A 17188-nucleotide genomic window follows, 5' to 3' on the forward strand; every position below is an offset into this window, starting at 1 on the left:
ATTTTTCAGTAGGCTAGCGGACGTCATCGGGTTGATACCATCTTTTATGGACACACTGGAATTAAGCGAGGCAGATAGAGGCAGAAAATTAGAATTAGTCGACCGGGGCGACTTAGGTATGGCAAATGGGGTCAAATGGGGTAAGACTCATGAGTAAGGTGGTGTAAAATGGATTAACCATGTAATAAGGAACCACCTTCCCATCAATTGAAGGTGCTCCAGGTTTATCAAACTTGATTCAAAAAGTAATATTTGAATTCCGTCCCTGCCGAAGAGCGTCTTAACAACTAAGGACACCAGCGACTCGACTAAACTGCATAGATTGCTCTATCATTTTTCCGAAGTACATTTTTGTCAAAAATCCGCAGCCACTCTCCAGGACTCGAAAAGGTTAATATTATAGTAAACCAGAGGTGGCATTCTCAGGACTATATTGTTGATGTTAACAAAGTATCCTGACGAGCTCTTCGCATGACAAAGGAAAACTCCGGAGCTGTCCCTGTGAATTTACTATTTTATTATGGAGTAGAGCTAACTAGATATAGATCCATTCCCATCGTTATCCTGTTCAAAGCCTAACTGGTCAACAAAAGGCTATTATATGAGTTTATAATTAAATTGAAGCTTCCACTTACCAATTGCTGATATACAATGCGATTTTGGGGCCCGTTGACAACCGCACAATCCAGAACGAAGATCGCGCTTTTCGTTTCGTTTTGGCGATGGAAAACACATTGAAGGACTCGCAGGACTCGACGATGACGATGTTATATCCGTGAATGATGACACTATTTGCAATGGTGTCTTCTTCTGATTCATAATAACAAATCAACACTTTCCCGATAAATCAACTAATAAACGTGTGAAGTTACTTTTTGTTCATTTTAAACATTCCGTCTGTCATCCGTTTAATTGAAATCGGATCGAACGGTCCCTGAGAGGACATTTTATAGTTGATTGGAAAATCTGCGGCACCAGGTGGAAATCACTTTACGAACACATTCACTGGCTATTCAGGGTCGTATGGAATTCGGGGGAGAGATGTTGATTGTTTGAAAAGCGGTTAGTGCTGCATGACGGCGGAATGCCAGGATAGACAAGGAAGCGCCGTAAAAGTGGCCGTGAATTGGTACTTCGGGGGGAGGAGAGGCAAATGGTGGGTAGCGAGTAGCACTCAATCAGAACTTATCACCTCATTAGCGAGCGCTGAATTTGACTACGTAGCCTGTTCGCTGTCGTCCTGCTCCCCTCCTTGTCCTGCTAGCCAAGCCGCCTGGGTGAATAATATTTGCTTGCCAATATATTGGCGCTCTCCTTTTATTGCTCCTGCTCAGCTCCTGTTCATAATCAACCGTACTTTGCAACCAGTGGAACTTCTGAAGAGACGTGGTGCTTGTTATGACGGTCTACTGTGCGGTACCCTGTACTCGAGTGGGTACGGACTTGATGCATATATCTTCAATTTAGATACGTATCCTTGACGCTTGCATTGACATCAACGTCGTTGTTGATCCTGGTGATGGTCGAGATTGTGCTGATGTTATTGTTGCTCTCATTGTGCTCAAGCTTATGCTGATGGCGTTTTTGATAAGTTTGTTGTCGCTGTTGCTTGTCGTGATTTCAAATTATGCTCGTTAGACATAATCCTTGTGCCTGCATGAGGTGCTCGTTGAATTTAAGTGCATATTGTACTTTGCTTAGCGTGCAGGATGTGTGGGAGGTGCCATCCAGTTGATTGTGACCTTGCGCACGTTTTCTTATATTGCTCCCGGTTGGACAGCATGAAAATGTCTGTAGTCTTGGATTATAGCAACATATGGTGGTATTATGAAACTTCTGGATGAGGACGATAGGAAAAACCTCTCGTTTCTGAGGAAACTTTCTGAAAAGAAGCAGAAAAAAATTCATATAAGAAAGTCATATTTTTGTTAATAACATGAGGATATGGCGCTTGGGGGGTAGGTGGGTCGGAAGGCTAGAGCTAAAGCTTTGAGATCCACCTTGGTGCGATGATATTCCGGGGTAATGGGCAAGGGCGAAAAACAAATAAACGAACGAGCACGGTCAAAGGTTGGCTCTTCAAAGAGCGAGCAGGGATGCTTACTCATTGCGACTCTTTGTCTGCTGGAAAATGCAATGCAACTCCATTTAATGAGGTGATTGTTTTTTCGCGTGCTCGTGAACATTCTCTGAAATTCACTTTCAGAGTTTCCACTTATTTTTTCGTCCTTTTCATGGTAAATTGCGCCCAGGACATAATTATGTTGAATTTATTTTAATTGTTTTTCTGGGTGTCCTGGAGCGAGGTCCTAGGTAGTTTCCCATCCAAATACGTCACGTTTGCCAGGCCATTGAATTCAATTTTCCAATCCAAACATTTCCTTTCCTTCCTCTTTCTTTCAGCAAACATAAAATAGTTTTCTCGAACGAAATCCTTAAATTGACATAAGCAAACAAGGAAAGTATGTTTAATATCGTCCCTGCCTCCTTAGTACACTTTAGCGTTTATATCCGACTCATTTGATCCATTAAATTGTATCCAAGGACAAAGAAAACATTGAGAACAGCAACAAATGCCCCGGGTTGGGAAGCCGCCTTCCAACATTGGATGCTTGTAAGGATAATTCTGCGGTTGGTTGATTAAACTTCTTAGAAAAGTTAAGTCAGTGCCCGAACCCGACCGGGGGAAAGGGAGGAACAACTGAATAAAATCCACTACACAATGGATGGGCCAAGGACGAGGAGAAATAAAGGAGTGCGATATTTTCAAAGTTGCTGACAAAGTTTTCAAATAACTAGTTATGTTTCCTCGTCCTAGTATTGAGGAGTCTTGCTCGTCGCCCACAATGGTGTCTCAGATAGTGTTTGCTCAGATGAAGATATTATGTGTATCTACCGTTCCCACCCCTCACTAGGTTCGCTGCTATGCTCCTCCTCGTGTGTACATTCGCTTGTTAATTTTATAGTTTTGATGCTATAATTTGAGGTCAGGTTATGAATGCTAAAGAGCACGTGATGTTATCCAACAGTTCAGTTGGTTATCTTGGTTTTCCCATTTTCTTAATGTCGTTCCTTGCATGGGCGTTTGTGTTAGGATGAGTCCACAATAAGTTTGAATTCAGTTCAAAAGATAATTATGCTTAGGACGAATTGGAATGGGAATAGCGGGCTGAGTTGGGGAAGGATTTAATTTGGTAATATTGAATATTCAGAATACTCGGAACCACATTGTTAAATATTTATAGAATGCATAATTTGAAATGCCAAAGTAATGGGGATGTTTTTTCCGATGCTGATTATATTCTGGGAAGCAATCTGATGAGAAGCAAACAACAGTAACATTAAGAGACGTTTCACAGCTTCAGAACAGGGGGGAAATCCAAGGGCCGAAATTTTTGTACGAAAAACGCACGTAAAATGAAGTCGAGAAACAAGGGCTTGTTAGGCCTTCTGAAGGGTTTAAGATGAGCCCTCTATGTCGGATCACAGAATTATTAGATGCGACATTGAGGACGACTCTGAAATAACGAGAATAGCAAGGAATCGCAGGGCGAAGGGTTGTGACTCTTATTCAAGCCACCTGGAATTGGAAACAGAAGTGAAAGGCCTCAGCAAAGTCGCCATTGACACATAAGAGGCCAGCTGTCCGGCTAAGAGAGTCAAGTCAACAAGGGATGTACCCTAGCGGAACAGAAACCTAGCCAGGGGGAGAACCGAAGCCCGAAAACTTTTCAATCGGGCAAAGTAAATCAGAGACTGGACGATAAACAAAAATGCGCTATCGGCGTATAACAGCGTGCTTAAAGAAGCAAAATGGAACAGCTTCACGGAATTCTGTGAAGGAATAGAAGAAACCACAGAAATATCCAGACTATACAAAGCTACAGCCAAAGATAGTTCAATACCTTCTGTCTGAAAAAGGAACATTGGACATTGGACATTGGACTTCTCTGAACGTCGTGTTTTTGCGATGATAAAAGGGAGCGTCTTTCCACCTGTTGGCACTTTCGGTCGCGCTGCTCCCAGGGCAGAGGTGAGGCAGCGTCTGATGAGTTGCCTCTGCCCTGGACGAAACCGCCAGTCAAATTTTTGATTTTCTCAATCTGGAGGACAAGTTGGTATAATTTGTTCCGTTTTTAGGCGCGGGAGACTCGCCTTCATCCTTCTCCGTCTGCAACTTTTCGTTAGGAAAGAGCTCTCAGCGGTGACTACGTGCAGGTGGAGATAGGGTTTGGTAGTAGAGCTGCTGGTTCAGCAGGCGTTTCCCAGGTTTTATGCTCCATCGTGGGTACCAATCCATGTTTTGCCTTGGGACCTATACTACCCTTGGACAAACCAATCACTGCTATAATGAAGTTGCTGAAAGATGCAGGTGTTGCATTCACGAAGGATAAAACAGAGGCAGTGTGCTTATTACGAACCGGCGTAAGGAAACCACTGCCCGTATCAAAATGGGGAAGCATATCATCACTTCAAATCCAGCAATTAGATACCTAGGAGTTATGACAGAGGCGAGGCAGAATTTCAAGCAAAGTGTTTGCACCAAAGCGTCCAATGTTAGTATGGCCCTGGCAAGAATGATATCAAATATTGGAGGCCCGCGATGCGCTCGTAGACTGCTTATAGCTAGAGGAGTGAGTTCTATACTGTTTTCTTCTTTTTCTTCAGCCTTTGTCCCGTTCACAAGCCGGGTCGGCTCGTCGTGATCGGCTTCGCCATTTGGCTCTCTTGAATGCCTGATCTGGGTGCAATCTCGAGGCTTTCAAATTCCCATCCAGTGTATCAAGTCACCGTTGCTTAGGTCTGCCTTTTGGTCGTTTACCATCGATTTCGATGTTCAGACCAATCTTGGCAAGTGAATTCTCGTTTGCACGAATTGCGTGACCATACCATCGAAGACGCCTCTCTCGCAACTTTTCCACGATCGGTGCAACCCCATAACGATCGCCGATATCCTCATTTCGGATGTGATCTAAACGTGTGACGCCGCTAGTCCAACGTAGCATCTTCGTCTCCATTACCGCAAGGCGAAGATGCTACGTTGAAGTAGTGGCGTCACACGTTTAGATCACATCCGAAATGAGGATATCTGCGATCGTTACTGCTTTACGCACCGTCAATTTGGTCAACTGCGTTGCATACTGCAAAAGATGAGCGCGGTGTATAGAAAGATCACCCTAAGAGTGTGCTGTAGTTATAGAACCATCTCGGACGAAGCGATCGATACAATAGCCGGAATGATGCCGATCGACATTTTGGCCGATAAGATGGCACGTACCTATGATGGATTTGATTCTTCCTCTGATCGGCAAATGAAAACGCCGAAGAAAGGGAAGAATCTTTAAGCAGGTGGCCGCAACGGTGGAAATAGGCAAAAAAGGGTCGATGGACCCACAAATTGATTCCCAGCATCAAGACGTGGACACAGAGAATGGATGGTGAGATAAGCTATGATCTCACATAGTTTCTCATGGGACATGACAGTTACCGTAAATATCTCTATAAGTTTAAACTGGACAGCTCACCCAGCTGTACCAGCTGCGACGGTATTTCGGAGAACCCGGAATATATTTTCTTCCATTGTTCTAGATTCGCTGAGAAAAGGAAGAGCCTAGAGGAAACGTTGGGAGGAACACTAGCAACGGAAAATATAATTGGAAAAATGCTTCCATGGCAGTAGTGTGGGAATGCAATGAACGACGCGGTAGGGCGGATTCCGTGCAGATTAAGAGATGCAGTAGAGGCCAGGAAGGCGCGATTGCGAATGCAATAGATGGGCGAAGGGAGAGAGGCTAGAGCCGTGTCCACCACGCGACGAAATACTTTGTAGTGGTTCCGCGGGGAAGACGACAAGAGTTTGGGGGGGGGGGGGGGGTGGTTTTGATGGGTAAAAATCCCATACGCTGGAACGTACCAGTGTCTCTGAAAGATTTCTGCCTCCGGAAAAAAAAAAACAGACAGGCAGACAGACAGACAGTAAACCGATTTTAATAAAGTTTTGTTTTACGCAAAACCTTAAAAAAAGGACTTAATGTCTTATTGTCTTTTTATGACATCTAGGCTCCTTCGGGATTGGTCCCTTCACGTGAATCAAACTTGGACGTGTGCCCTTCAGGTGAGATCTCAGTGGAAGAGCATACTACTGAAGTGCTTAACTGGACTGCAAGGACGTCAATGGGATGTTAGATCGGTGCAATACGACTTGGATGATTTAAGTCTCAGAAATTTTGGCACCTTCACCAGTTCTTTAGTAATTGATCCCAGAGACGATTTTGTTAGACCCCTGAGTCTATTTTTCCTTGGTCGGAATCAAAAAAAGGACCCACAGTATTCCACATATGTGTTAAAAGAATCTATTTTAGCTTTACCCAAATTCAGATGAAAATTCTGCTTCTGTCAACCTGCCCTGACAATAGTTTAGTGACTTCTTAAGTAGGGTAGAATAGCCTAACAGCCTGTTCCGCAAAATCCCGAAATTTATTGCTATTCTCTGATTGCAGCTTGGTCACCGTGAAGCCAACTTTTCACCCATGCTTCACTTAACGGAATCCCCCAAAATAAAGGATACACAGACCAATGTCGCATGTCAATTTATAAACCGAAAATTTCCCGATGCTTGAGTTCCCCTAATAGATTTATGTAAAAAAGAAAAATATTCACTATAAGATGGGACGCTGCCAGCTATTCCAACGATAGAGAGTCCTTGTTCGTGCCACTTCACAAAGACTCCGCTAGGCAGCATCCGAATATATGGAAGTAACTTACAAAGGGAATAGATTCACTCCACTCAATTTGACTTCTCTTCCTTGCCTTACGCATTGAATAGACGACAGATACTGATATATATGTATATCTATAGTATGTAGGTATACTCATAAATTTGGGGAAGCAAGGAAGTTCCAGAAAAATCGAGAAAACGAACATGCTATTGGTATTCCAGGGAAAAATGAAGTTGCATTGTAGATACGATGCGCAACAGTATCTCATATTTTCGGAATATGTGCATAAAATTACGAATGTGAAAGCATACATCCTGGAATATCTACCACGTATGTTTGATAGACGTACGAAAGGAAAATATTTTCATTCAAATTTCAATTTTAACTCGGAGGACATACATATGCCAACATACGTACACATTTGCACATGCTGATCCAAATCAAAGGGCACAATCAGTAAATAGTTTGTTACACACAAGTACAACCACTCTAAGAGCACAAAACGTTAAAGGGAAGGGGGAACAGCCTCCTCGAAAGGAGGAAGAATGTTTCCTCTAAATCGGATTAAGTCCTTTCGAGCCATGGCAACTAAATTCAATAAAGCTGACAGAATGTCACAATGTTTATAGTCAGAAAATATCAAGGTTCCTACAGGGTTCGAGTGAAAGGAAGAGTGAGTTTGGTTACGTGGTTCTGAACCAGGGATCGGGTAAGACTGCTCTTTTTTACAAAATCATTATTGTCCCAATAAGCAGTAGATATTATTGCCTTCTTTTAACACTTTACTCTTGCCAATGACCGAAGAAAATGAGGAGTTTCATTGAGAGATTCATTTTTGAGCCATTTGTTCCAGACAGCAAGAAGGGCAAATGCATTCACGCCCTAAGGATCAGACTTCTGTTTTAGGCAGACTACCAGCCAAAGCAGTCCTTGCTACATCCAGAACACTATCCCGGAACGGTTTGACACATAACATCAGATTGAGACTATTAAATGTAGGAGTACACACCCCGTGGTTGAAGGATCCTCAGCTAACCCGTCGTCTCCCAAATTATAACCCTCTTTTCCGTCTTACGATTGATTTGAATCTAACATGCCACTCTGCTCCGCGTGTCCCCGCTCTAGACCATGTCCTCAATTATGCTATCGGGAAACACTACAACACCCTTCCACCAACAGGAAATGGCGGAGGTGCCACAAACTTCTGCAGATGGAAAAGGCACCTTACCATGCACACACATCCTTGTAGTAAGTGCACTCGAACGACTGTATCTCCCGATGGTGTGCAGGTAAGATTGCTGAACAACTAGATTAGGAAGTAATCAACTTCACCGTGCTTTCGATTGAACCAAGGCCGAATATCTTTGATGAAAGTGGGGGCCCTATTTTTGAAGGGGACGGATTTCCTATTTCCCCTCCATTTCTGAGGAGTAGAAACTTCAGCTATGCAACAGTTAGAGTAATCGGAATAATCCTGGTATTACCATTATTTCTGGCTCCGAGACAGCACGATAGACACATCCAACTTCCCAAACCTCTCGCCCTTGGCGCTTCGAATCTGCTCGACGAAGCTCATCTTTGTGTCTGTCCTGATGCCAAGATATTCCACCACCACTTCTGCAAGACTATGATTTCACCATGTGGAACAGGAGTAACTCGATCTTTAATTAGGACGACCACTTGTGTTTTCGCCAGAACTAGGGAGAATCTATGGTCAGTCCTCTCACTATTTCCAGTATATGCTAGGTTTATTTTGTGGGGTATATGCGGCGAATAGGGCCGCAATAATATCTATCTATTCGACCTGATGCGATTCACAAAGTATCTCGAGTTATAGCAGACTATCGTATGAGGCGTTCCAAATTTCTGGGCTGAATCCCCGACGTGACCTTAATTCTATGCTTTCATTACCATGTCCCGTAGAGCAGGGCGTGGTCCGGGGAATCCACAAATGGATTCCATCTGCGTCTCCAGATTGTTTTGAAGCCCAATGTATGTCCACCATTAACCAATCATCCTTTGTAATCCACTGAATAGATCTCCAGTGAGTACGCATGCTCAATACGCTTGATGGTTGTTCTGACACCACTCCTGGAAGCTTAACCAAAAGGGGATGCCGTGCTCATGGTACCGGTTATACTCAGACACACAGTTCTTTGCAGTGTAGCTAGCTTACAGCGAAAACTCTTTTGTTTCAAATTAACCCACCACACTACGGAAGCATAAGCAACCATCGGCCTAATGATCGCAACATATATCCACATTACTGCCTGAGGCCTAAGTCCTCATGTCGAGGTAGCCAATAAGATGTGAGAGCTCGTTTCATCTTTATCTCTACATGTTTTTCCCAAACAAACATCTTGTCAAGAATAACTCCCAAATATTTCACTTCTTCAAAGAGTTGAAGGGTTTCACCCCTCATCTCTGAAAGGCAAAGGCCATTAAGTTTCCTGTTTTTTGTAAATAATGTCATTGTGTTTTTATTCGGTTTTACTGAATAAGACCATGCCTGAGGCGCCAATTGTCAAACAAATCAATGGCGCGTTCTGTATTTCTACACTCCGTTCCGAGATCTCAGCCAACAGCTAGAACAGCCACGACATCCACCTAAGCTTGAGTTTGTATTACTAGTACTGAGTCGATCAACATACTCCACAGAAGTGGCGATAGCACCCCTCCATGAGGGCAGCCTTTGGTCGTTCCCGTTGTTAGGTAGCATTGCATAGATCCACTTACCACCAGTTTCAACACAATGCTCTCTGGCGACACCACAGAGCTTTTGGAAGGGTGCACAGTCAAATACCCTTTCAATGTCGACGAACACCCCACCGCGTCTTGCCCTTCAGAGTTGCGTCCTCCATCTTTGAAACCAAATACTGGAAAGCAGGCTCATAGGACATTCCACGTTGGTAAGCATGCTGGTTTTCAGTAAGTGGGTGCGGCCTTAATGTCTTTTCGTGAATGTGCCGCTTTACCAGTCTCTCCAGGCATTTCGACGAAACTGATGTTAACCTGATTTGCCTGAAATTCTTTGGATTCGAATAGTCATCTTTACCAGGTTTAGGTATAAAGACCACCTTAACCTTCTGCCAGGAGGAAGACACGTAGCCCACAGGAAAACATCGACGAAAAATATTTCTTAGGCGTCACTCTAAATGCCCTTTAGACTCCTGTAGCATCGCGGGGTAGATGCCATCCATTTCAAGACCTTTGAAGTGGTCAAATGATAGTGTAGCAGCTCTTGCCTTTTCATTCGTAAAAACCGCTCTCATTGTGTCCAAATTCCTCTTGCAAAAACTTCGTGTTGAAAGGTTTGAAGAAACCACCAACTCTCTTTCTCCCACTTCTGAGATCTGTTCTCCCAGGTGGTGTACTTCCAAGAGAGTCTGTATAGCCCCACCTCTCAAGCTCGTGAAGGAACCATCCGGTTTTCCAAGAGAGGCCAACCTGACCAACTCATCTTTATTAAGGGCTCTGCACAGCCTGTAAGTCCCCCTTTCACCTTCCAGTTCCTCACAGTAGTTTTCAATGGATCTTCTATTGCGAAAGGAGTCCTCAGTCTCCTAGGGAATTCCACTTTGTCGCTAAGAAGTTCATTGAACTTTTACCAGTCCCTTTTGCTGGGATTCTGTCTTTGCATTACAGACTTTTCGCTCGGAATGGTCAAACTAAATTTTATGTAACCAGCTTGTCCTCACCTTCCACTGAAAGTTTCGCTTCCTTGCGTCCAATTTCTCTGGACGTCGCCATAGTTGGTGGTGTAACAACGTCCACGTCCGCATTCTCAAGAAACTTCGCCTTCCTACGCAGTGTCTTTCGTTCTTGTCGGCAAAAATGTACACAGATACAGATAGGATCTACTCTGTTCTAGGAAGGGAAGGTTCAGAAAGCACAGGCGGTAAAGGTAGTCCACACGTGGCAAGCTCTTCTTAAAAAAGAGGGATCGGGTAAATTTATGTTGCGCATTTTCAAGGGCAAGACAATCACAGTTACGGGAGGGTGACCAGATTACGACGCAGTACTCGAGGATATTCCTCACGTGGGACTTGAAGAGAGCTAAGGAGGGTTGTATGGTGTCAAAATCAGAGAAAGAGCGAAGTATAAAACCTAACAATTTTGCTGCTCGATTGGTGACTTCGAGGCAATGGATGTCTAAGCGGAACTTATTGTTGAAAGTGACTCCAAGGTCTTGAGTGGAATTTAGGCCCGCTTAGGTGCCCGTTAAGAGAGTAGGAGAAAGAAGTGGGTGAGGATTTTAGGGAGTAGCACATAGAGTGCCGCTTTCTAACATTTAGCGCTAAACCATTAGTCGAGCACCAACGAACCAGAGTGTCTAATTTAGATTGAAGAGAAACACAGTTCATAGGTGATGATATAGCAGAAAACAACTTAAGGTCGTAGGTATGGAGTAAAAAAGAGACAAGTAAGGAGAGGGGGAGGGGGAGTGAAGGTCGTTGATAAAAATTAAAAATAGCAAAGGGCCCAGAATAGATCCCTGGAGGACGCGAGAGGAGGGGGAGATGGAGCAGGAAGTGCAACCGGATCGGTTGGAAGGGTAAAAGGCAAGCCATAACACAAGTGGTATTGGAACGCTTAGAGAGGAGACTTTGGATAGAAGTATCTTGTGATTTACAGTGTCGAAGGTTTTAGCGAAATCAGTGTAAATAGCAAGAAGCGTGAATTTAAACATTTGGCGACAAAGTTGGTAAAGTCAAGCAAGCTGGGGGCAGTGGACCTACCCTTAACGAAGCCGTGTTGCTCTTTCACTATGTGGTGGCCAAAGTGGGCAGACAACTAGCCGCTGACATATCTTTCCAGAATTTTGGAAGAGGAGGAGAAGAGGGAAATGGGACGATATTTCTCGGCAAGCGTATGATCACCACTTTCGTGTATGGGGATGATGAGATCCTATTTTGACAAGCTGGGAAAATGACTCTCTTCGAGGCTTTTGTTGAAAATAAGAGATAGGGGAAGAGAGGTGTGCTTACCAGTTTTAAGCAAAAAGGGGTTTGGAAGACCATCGTAGCTAGGTCCGACATTGATATCAAGTTTGCCAATGAGGTACTCGATAAAGATAGGGGATAAGAAGGGGAATGGTTCGCGAAGCGGGGCAGGCTGTACCCAATATCGGGAGGGATTCGGAGAAGGAGGGGGAACGCAGACTGAGAAAAAGTAGCGGCAAAGTGAATCACAAGATTAACTATCTTGAGTTAGGGGAGTTGAGGAGCCAGAGAATTTAATGGGCGGAGGGGATAACTGGGCAGGACAGGGGGAGACCAGAAAGGTTTGAGGTTTCCGCGCTATAGTAGGTCTTCCAGACTGGTCAAATATTTGTTTCTGGACTTAACTATTAAGGATTTGACCGAGGAAAGTAGAGATTTGAAAAAAAATCTAAGTCAGCATAGTTTCTTGAAGATAAGAACTTCTTCCTCACAGTTCGTTTTTCACGTAGTTTTTTTGTGAACTTCAAAGGTGAACCACACGGGGTAAGAGCGTAAGTACTTAGGAGAGGAGGAAACGTAACAAGGAAGAAGATTAGATGAAATGGTATAGAAGATGTTGAGTGCTTGGTCACACGCAAATGGAAAGAGGAGTTGATTGCCGCCGGGACTGAGCTCAGACCTTCGAAGTTTGCTTTACGAAAGTTGGTAGGATTGCGAGCGACAGGAGAGTGGAGTCGGGAAATCTGAGCATCGAACTCGAGAGCAGGATGATGAGTGTCAGGGACAACGTAAGACGGGACATGAACGAGGACAAAGTTAAGAGTGCGATCTAAGTGGTTTCTAGAAAGGTTAAACTGGAGGGCGCCACAAGTGTACATGAACGTAGATAAAGGAAGGTAGGCCAGGAGAGCATGGGAAGATTAAGCTCGCCACAGAGGATTAAAGGAAGTTAAGGAAACAAAACGATTAGGACCTCTGATAATCTGTCGAAAAAATACTCGTACAGAAAAGGCGACCTGAGGCAGGGAAAATATACACACGATATGATGAAGGGGCATACGTTTGGGGGAATGACTCGTATAGTGACGGAATCGTAGGTGGAAGAGGAGAAAAAGATGATTTCGGCACAGAGAGGGGACTTAACAGCTATTAGGGCACCTCCGCCAGTTGTCTTGCCGAGGGCAGCGCAGTCTCTGTCACAAAGAACGACAGAGTAACCTTCGCGGAGCTCAAAATGTAAAATCCTGTCACCCAGCCAGGTTTCAGATGACATGATGTTGGAATGCTAAGGCAGACAGTTTGAAATCCGACATCTTGATCTTTAGACCCCATACTTTTTGATAAAAGAGTGTAAAGTTGTTGGAATCATTTAAGGTGGGCGAGGTACGCGGGCGGGCCGGAAATTTTCAAGAAGCTTAGTCCTCTGATAAGGCTTGATCAAGACCACAGGGGGCCGAAAGGAAGATAGGACGATAGCATCGAAGTTGTAACGATACGTGACTTTGAAGGAAGCTATCTCCCGGTCCGGAGAGCCATCCTTCGTCACCTTCACACAAGAGAGAGGTTGCGAAATACTACCAGAATGTGGAACTGTATGCAAGCGAAACTATCTATGCCATGAAAGTATGGATCCAAATTGTGAAATTGGACCTGGCGAAAGATAAGACGAAGGCGGTCCTTATTACCAATCTCAGGAAAAACAACAGTGTGAAAATCTAGGTTGGTAATCACGAGGTCATTTCAAAATTGATCATTAGATACCTAGGGTTAACGATAGATGCCAAGTTGAGCATCAAGGGGCACCTGGACTAGGCACGTAAAAAGGCAGCAAGGGTTAGCTCATCTTTAGCAAGGATGATGGCTTATATTTGGGAGCAGAATTTGCAGAATCTAATCCCCGGCAGCTTGTTGCAGGGGTAGTGAAATTTATTCTGCTATACGCGGCTTCAGTCTGGGCATGGACACTGGATAACACAGTGAACCAGGGAAGGGTAAGCTTGGCATACCGAACAATCGCGCTGACGGTGTGAAGTGCATATAGGACGGTATCTGGTGAGGCAGTGTGTGTCATCGCGGGGACGGTTCCCTTGGATCTTCTAGCGAATGAGGCTACCTCTATCGGAGAGGGAGGATGAATCCGGCGGAAGTGACTGCGGACTTTGGAAGGACCACTAGCTGTACAGGATATGGCAGCACCGATGGGATAATTGCAAAGAAGGTCGTTGGACCCATACACTAATCCCACGTATTGAGGGAAGTGTCGAACGCAAATATAGAGAATTGAGTAACCACATAACGCAGTTCCTTGCGCGGCAAGTTCGACAGGCAGTAATGGCATCGTTTCGGATTAGATGAATCCCAGACTGTTCAAAGCATGTTATGTTTCAATGTTCGAGATTTGCGAATGAAAGAGAGAGTGAAAGGTTAAACGATGCTCTCAACGCAGTTATCGGACCCCATAATTTCGTGGAGGAAATGCTGAGCTCCGCAGCAAATTGGAGTGCAATAAACACAACAGTAACTGCGATACAGGAAAAGCTGCAGGAACTGGAACGAGTGCGGAAAGCGTGCAGACGCGTGACTCAGTTCTGTTGTTGTAAACCAGAGCCCTTCTCGTATAGTAATACTTCACGGTGGTCCCGTTGGGATATGGGAGGAGAAGTGGGGTGATTTGAGTAGGTAACAATCCCACAAACTGCTTTAACCTCGCGCAGTAATGTTTTTTTAAGACTTCCACTTCGACCCAGAAGAAAAGCCTATATTACAATGAAATTTATGAGCCATACTACGACCTTCAGGTTGTGGATAAAATGTAGCCCAATAGGTTGCGGTGGGGATGGGTCACTTAATCCGTATGGGTGAGGAAGATCTAGCCACGAAAGTTCACCAGGGCAATATCTATGGTGGAAGACGAAGACGTGGCAGGCCCTGCCTAAGATGAAGCGATGACGTGGGGCAGACCGCTGGGATATCAAATTGATGGACCCCGGCGCAAAACCGGGATGTCTGCAGTTCCTTACTAAAACAGACTAGGTACCAGTTGTTGCCCCACACTGGACATTGTGGCACGAAAGGAGGTGGGACTTGCCGTAGACCCTGGGGCAAAGGTTAGTCTTATTAAGGAGAGTTCCTTGAAAAAAGGAACAGAGGGGTACATTTTCTTTCGAGACTCTAACCAGCAAGTAAATTCCTCAGGTGTCGGTAGGGATACCAGTGCAATTGGAAAAAGACACACTCTGTCTGCCATAGGAAGTGAGCAATGGTGTTTACAGAGAGAAGAACCGGAAAGCTAAAAATTCCAGTCATTTATAGCACATAGAACGAGGTTACATTCGAAAGGGTTTTATTGAAAAATGAACCATTAGAAAGCTGTAATATATATACCCTCGAAAATGAGGAAGATATAGAGGTGAATGATCTGGCAGTCCATCCGGGTCAACTCTTCGCAACCCATAGTAGACTAGTAGTGCTGAACAAGCGAGATAGAACCAGTTGAGGATGGAGTTGGATCTAGGGATCAGTTGGGCATAGAGGAGGAAAAGTTCGTTAGAGAGTTACGCCACGAGTACAAGCACATATTCCATCTAAAGGGGGAAAAGTTTATCCTCACACGAGATATCAACCAACGAATTCGTCTGACATAAAATCAGCCGCCTATTAATCAAAAACGGTGTAGATTTTCTAGCAGGTTATCGATGACCAGTTAGCTGAGATATTAAGAGATGTTATTGTACAGCCAAGTAAGAGCCCAAGGAATTCACCTTTACTGGTAGATGTTTCAGATGCCTCGATCTTGGTCACTTTGCAGCAGCTGCTACTAGTGAGCACGATAGGTCGAGAAAGTGCAGGAAGTGTGGAGAAAAGGGCAACCTCATCAAAGACCGCTCGAGAGATCCACGATGCATTTTGCGCAAAGAGAAAAGGGGAGTGGACAGGCGGTGGCAATTCAAGACCTCCTCTCATAAACAATTCAAGAGGCAAATGTGGATGTGGTGTTGATATGTGATATCGGAATTACGTTGATGCTACGTGGGTGAAAGATTCATCGGAAAACACGGCGATATAGGCATGCGAACCGGAGCCGGTTTTGTGGGGACAAAGGTCAACGGCGTCCATATCTACGGTTTTCATGCTCTTCCAAGTACAACATTAGCGCAATATGAGGAGATGCTAGACAGCTTGGTGTTTCACGCTAGGGACCACAGCCCCATAATCATTGCCGTCGAGTTGAATGCGTGAACCTTTGACTGGAGAAGTCGAGTAACGAACACCAGGGGCCAAATCTTGCTTGAAACTTTTACGGAGCTGGACATCGTACTAGTCAACGTTGGATGCGTGCCCACTTTCCGAGGCAGAGGACTAGACTCAATCGACGATCTAACCTACCTCAGCACCTCGTTGACGAGAGGGATTCTCTGGCGGGTGAGTAAACACTACACCGACAGTGACCACCAGGCCATCTTCGTCGACATCAAGATCGGGGGAGGCGGCTGTCGAGTATGCCACAGAAGCCGAAAAACCAGGATAGCTGGGTGGTCCATTAAAGCTTTCGAGAAGGAGACATTCCTGGCCGCTTTAGAAGGAGGTTTTGTTTTTTTTTTTGGGAGTAGGGTAGGTGAATGCGTTTACGCACAGAGTGTTGGACTCCCGCCACAGCACGCTGGCGGACTACCAACTAAACACCTCCCTGTCATTAGAGAACTAGCCTGGAACCGTTTGACACATTACTTCGGGCTAGCCCTCCCGCTCTCCCGGCTTTGGGAGCCTTCAAGTCAGGGAATTCCTTTCACCAACGGAAGGGGAGGGGAGGAAGGGAGTTGTTAGTTCAGGGAACCCCTTACCGTCCGATCCCTCCGCCGGTCGAGTTCAATCTTCTTCGTAGTAAGAAGAGCCCGAACATAATGCGCAATACGATTCCAGCTGCCAGCGCTCTTCAGCATCTCTCTGACAATGTTGTCTGGAGAGAGCTCCCCTGTGTCTGCATAAAGCTGCTGGCGGATGCCGTCCCACCTCTCGCAAGAGAAAAAGGTGTGTTCAGCGTCATCCGCCACTCTATTGCAGAACACACAATCAGGAGATCGCGCCTTCCTAACCCTGTGCAGGTAAGACTGAAAACCTCCATTCCCACTTAGAAGTTGGGTAAGGAAGTAATCAATCTCACAGTGCTTTCTGTTCAACCACGGGTTTAATTTGTCGATGAGCCGCGCAGTCCACTTGCCCTTTGGCTCATTTTGCCAAGAAAGTTGCCACTCGTTAAGGGTGCGTTGACGTTCTTCACAGGCAACCACTTCTCTTAAGTTTTCGCCCTTACGGCGACAGATAGCTTTGCGCTCCTTGGCAAGGAGGGCAACGGGGATCACTCCCGCAATCACCATCACAGCCGGTTCGGAGATGGTGCGATAAGCAGACGCCACTCGCAAAGCTCCACGCCTCTGCACTTGAGCGAGGCGTTTACGATGCATATTCTTGTCAAGGGCATCAGCCCATACGTCGGCACCATAGAGAAGGACGGACTGCGTTGCTCCC

The 17188-nt window shown here is 45.1% G+C and overlaps 1 protein-coding gene across 2 annotated transcripts in view; it reads right to left on the reverse strand.

Moving 5' to 3' along the window:
- LOC119654509 (TWiK family of potassium channels protein 7) overlaps positions 1-17188 on the reverse strand; it is a 644233-nt gene that overhangs the window by 218560 nt on the left and 408485 nt on the right. For both annotated transcript variants that reach the window (XM_038059947.1, XM_038059946.1), the window contains one exon: positions 636-1882. In XM_038059947.1, coding sequence (XP_037915875.1) covers positions 636-819 — 184 coding nt within the window. In that variant the 5' untranslated portion in view covers positions 820-1882. The remainder of the gene's footprint in view (positions 1-635; positions 1883-17188) is intronic.

The sequence above is a fragment of the Hermetia illucens genome, chromosome 4 (assembly GCF_905115235.1).
Source record: "Hermetia illucens chromosome 4, iHerIll2.2.curated.20191125, whole genome shotgun sequence".
NCBI lineage: Eukaryota > Metazoa > Arthropoda > Insecta > Diptera > Stratiomyidae > Hermetia > Hermetia illucens.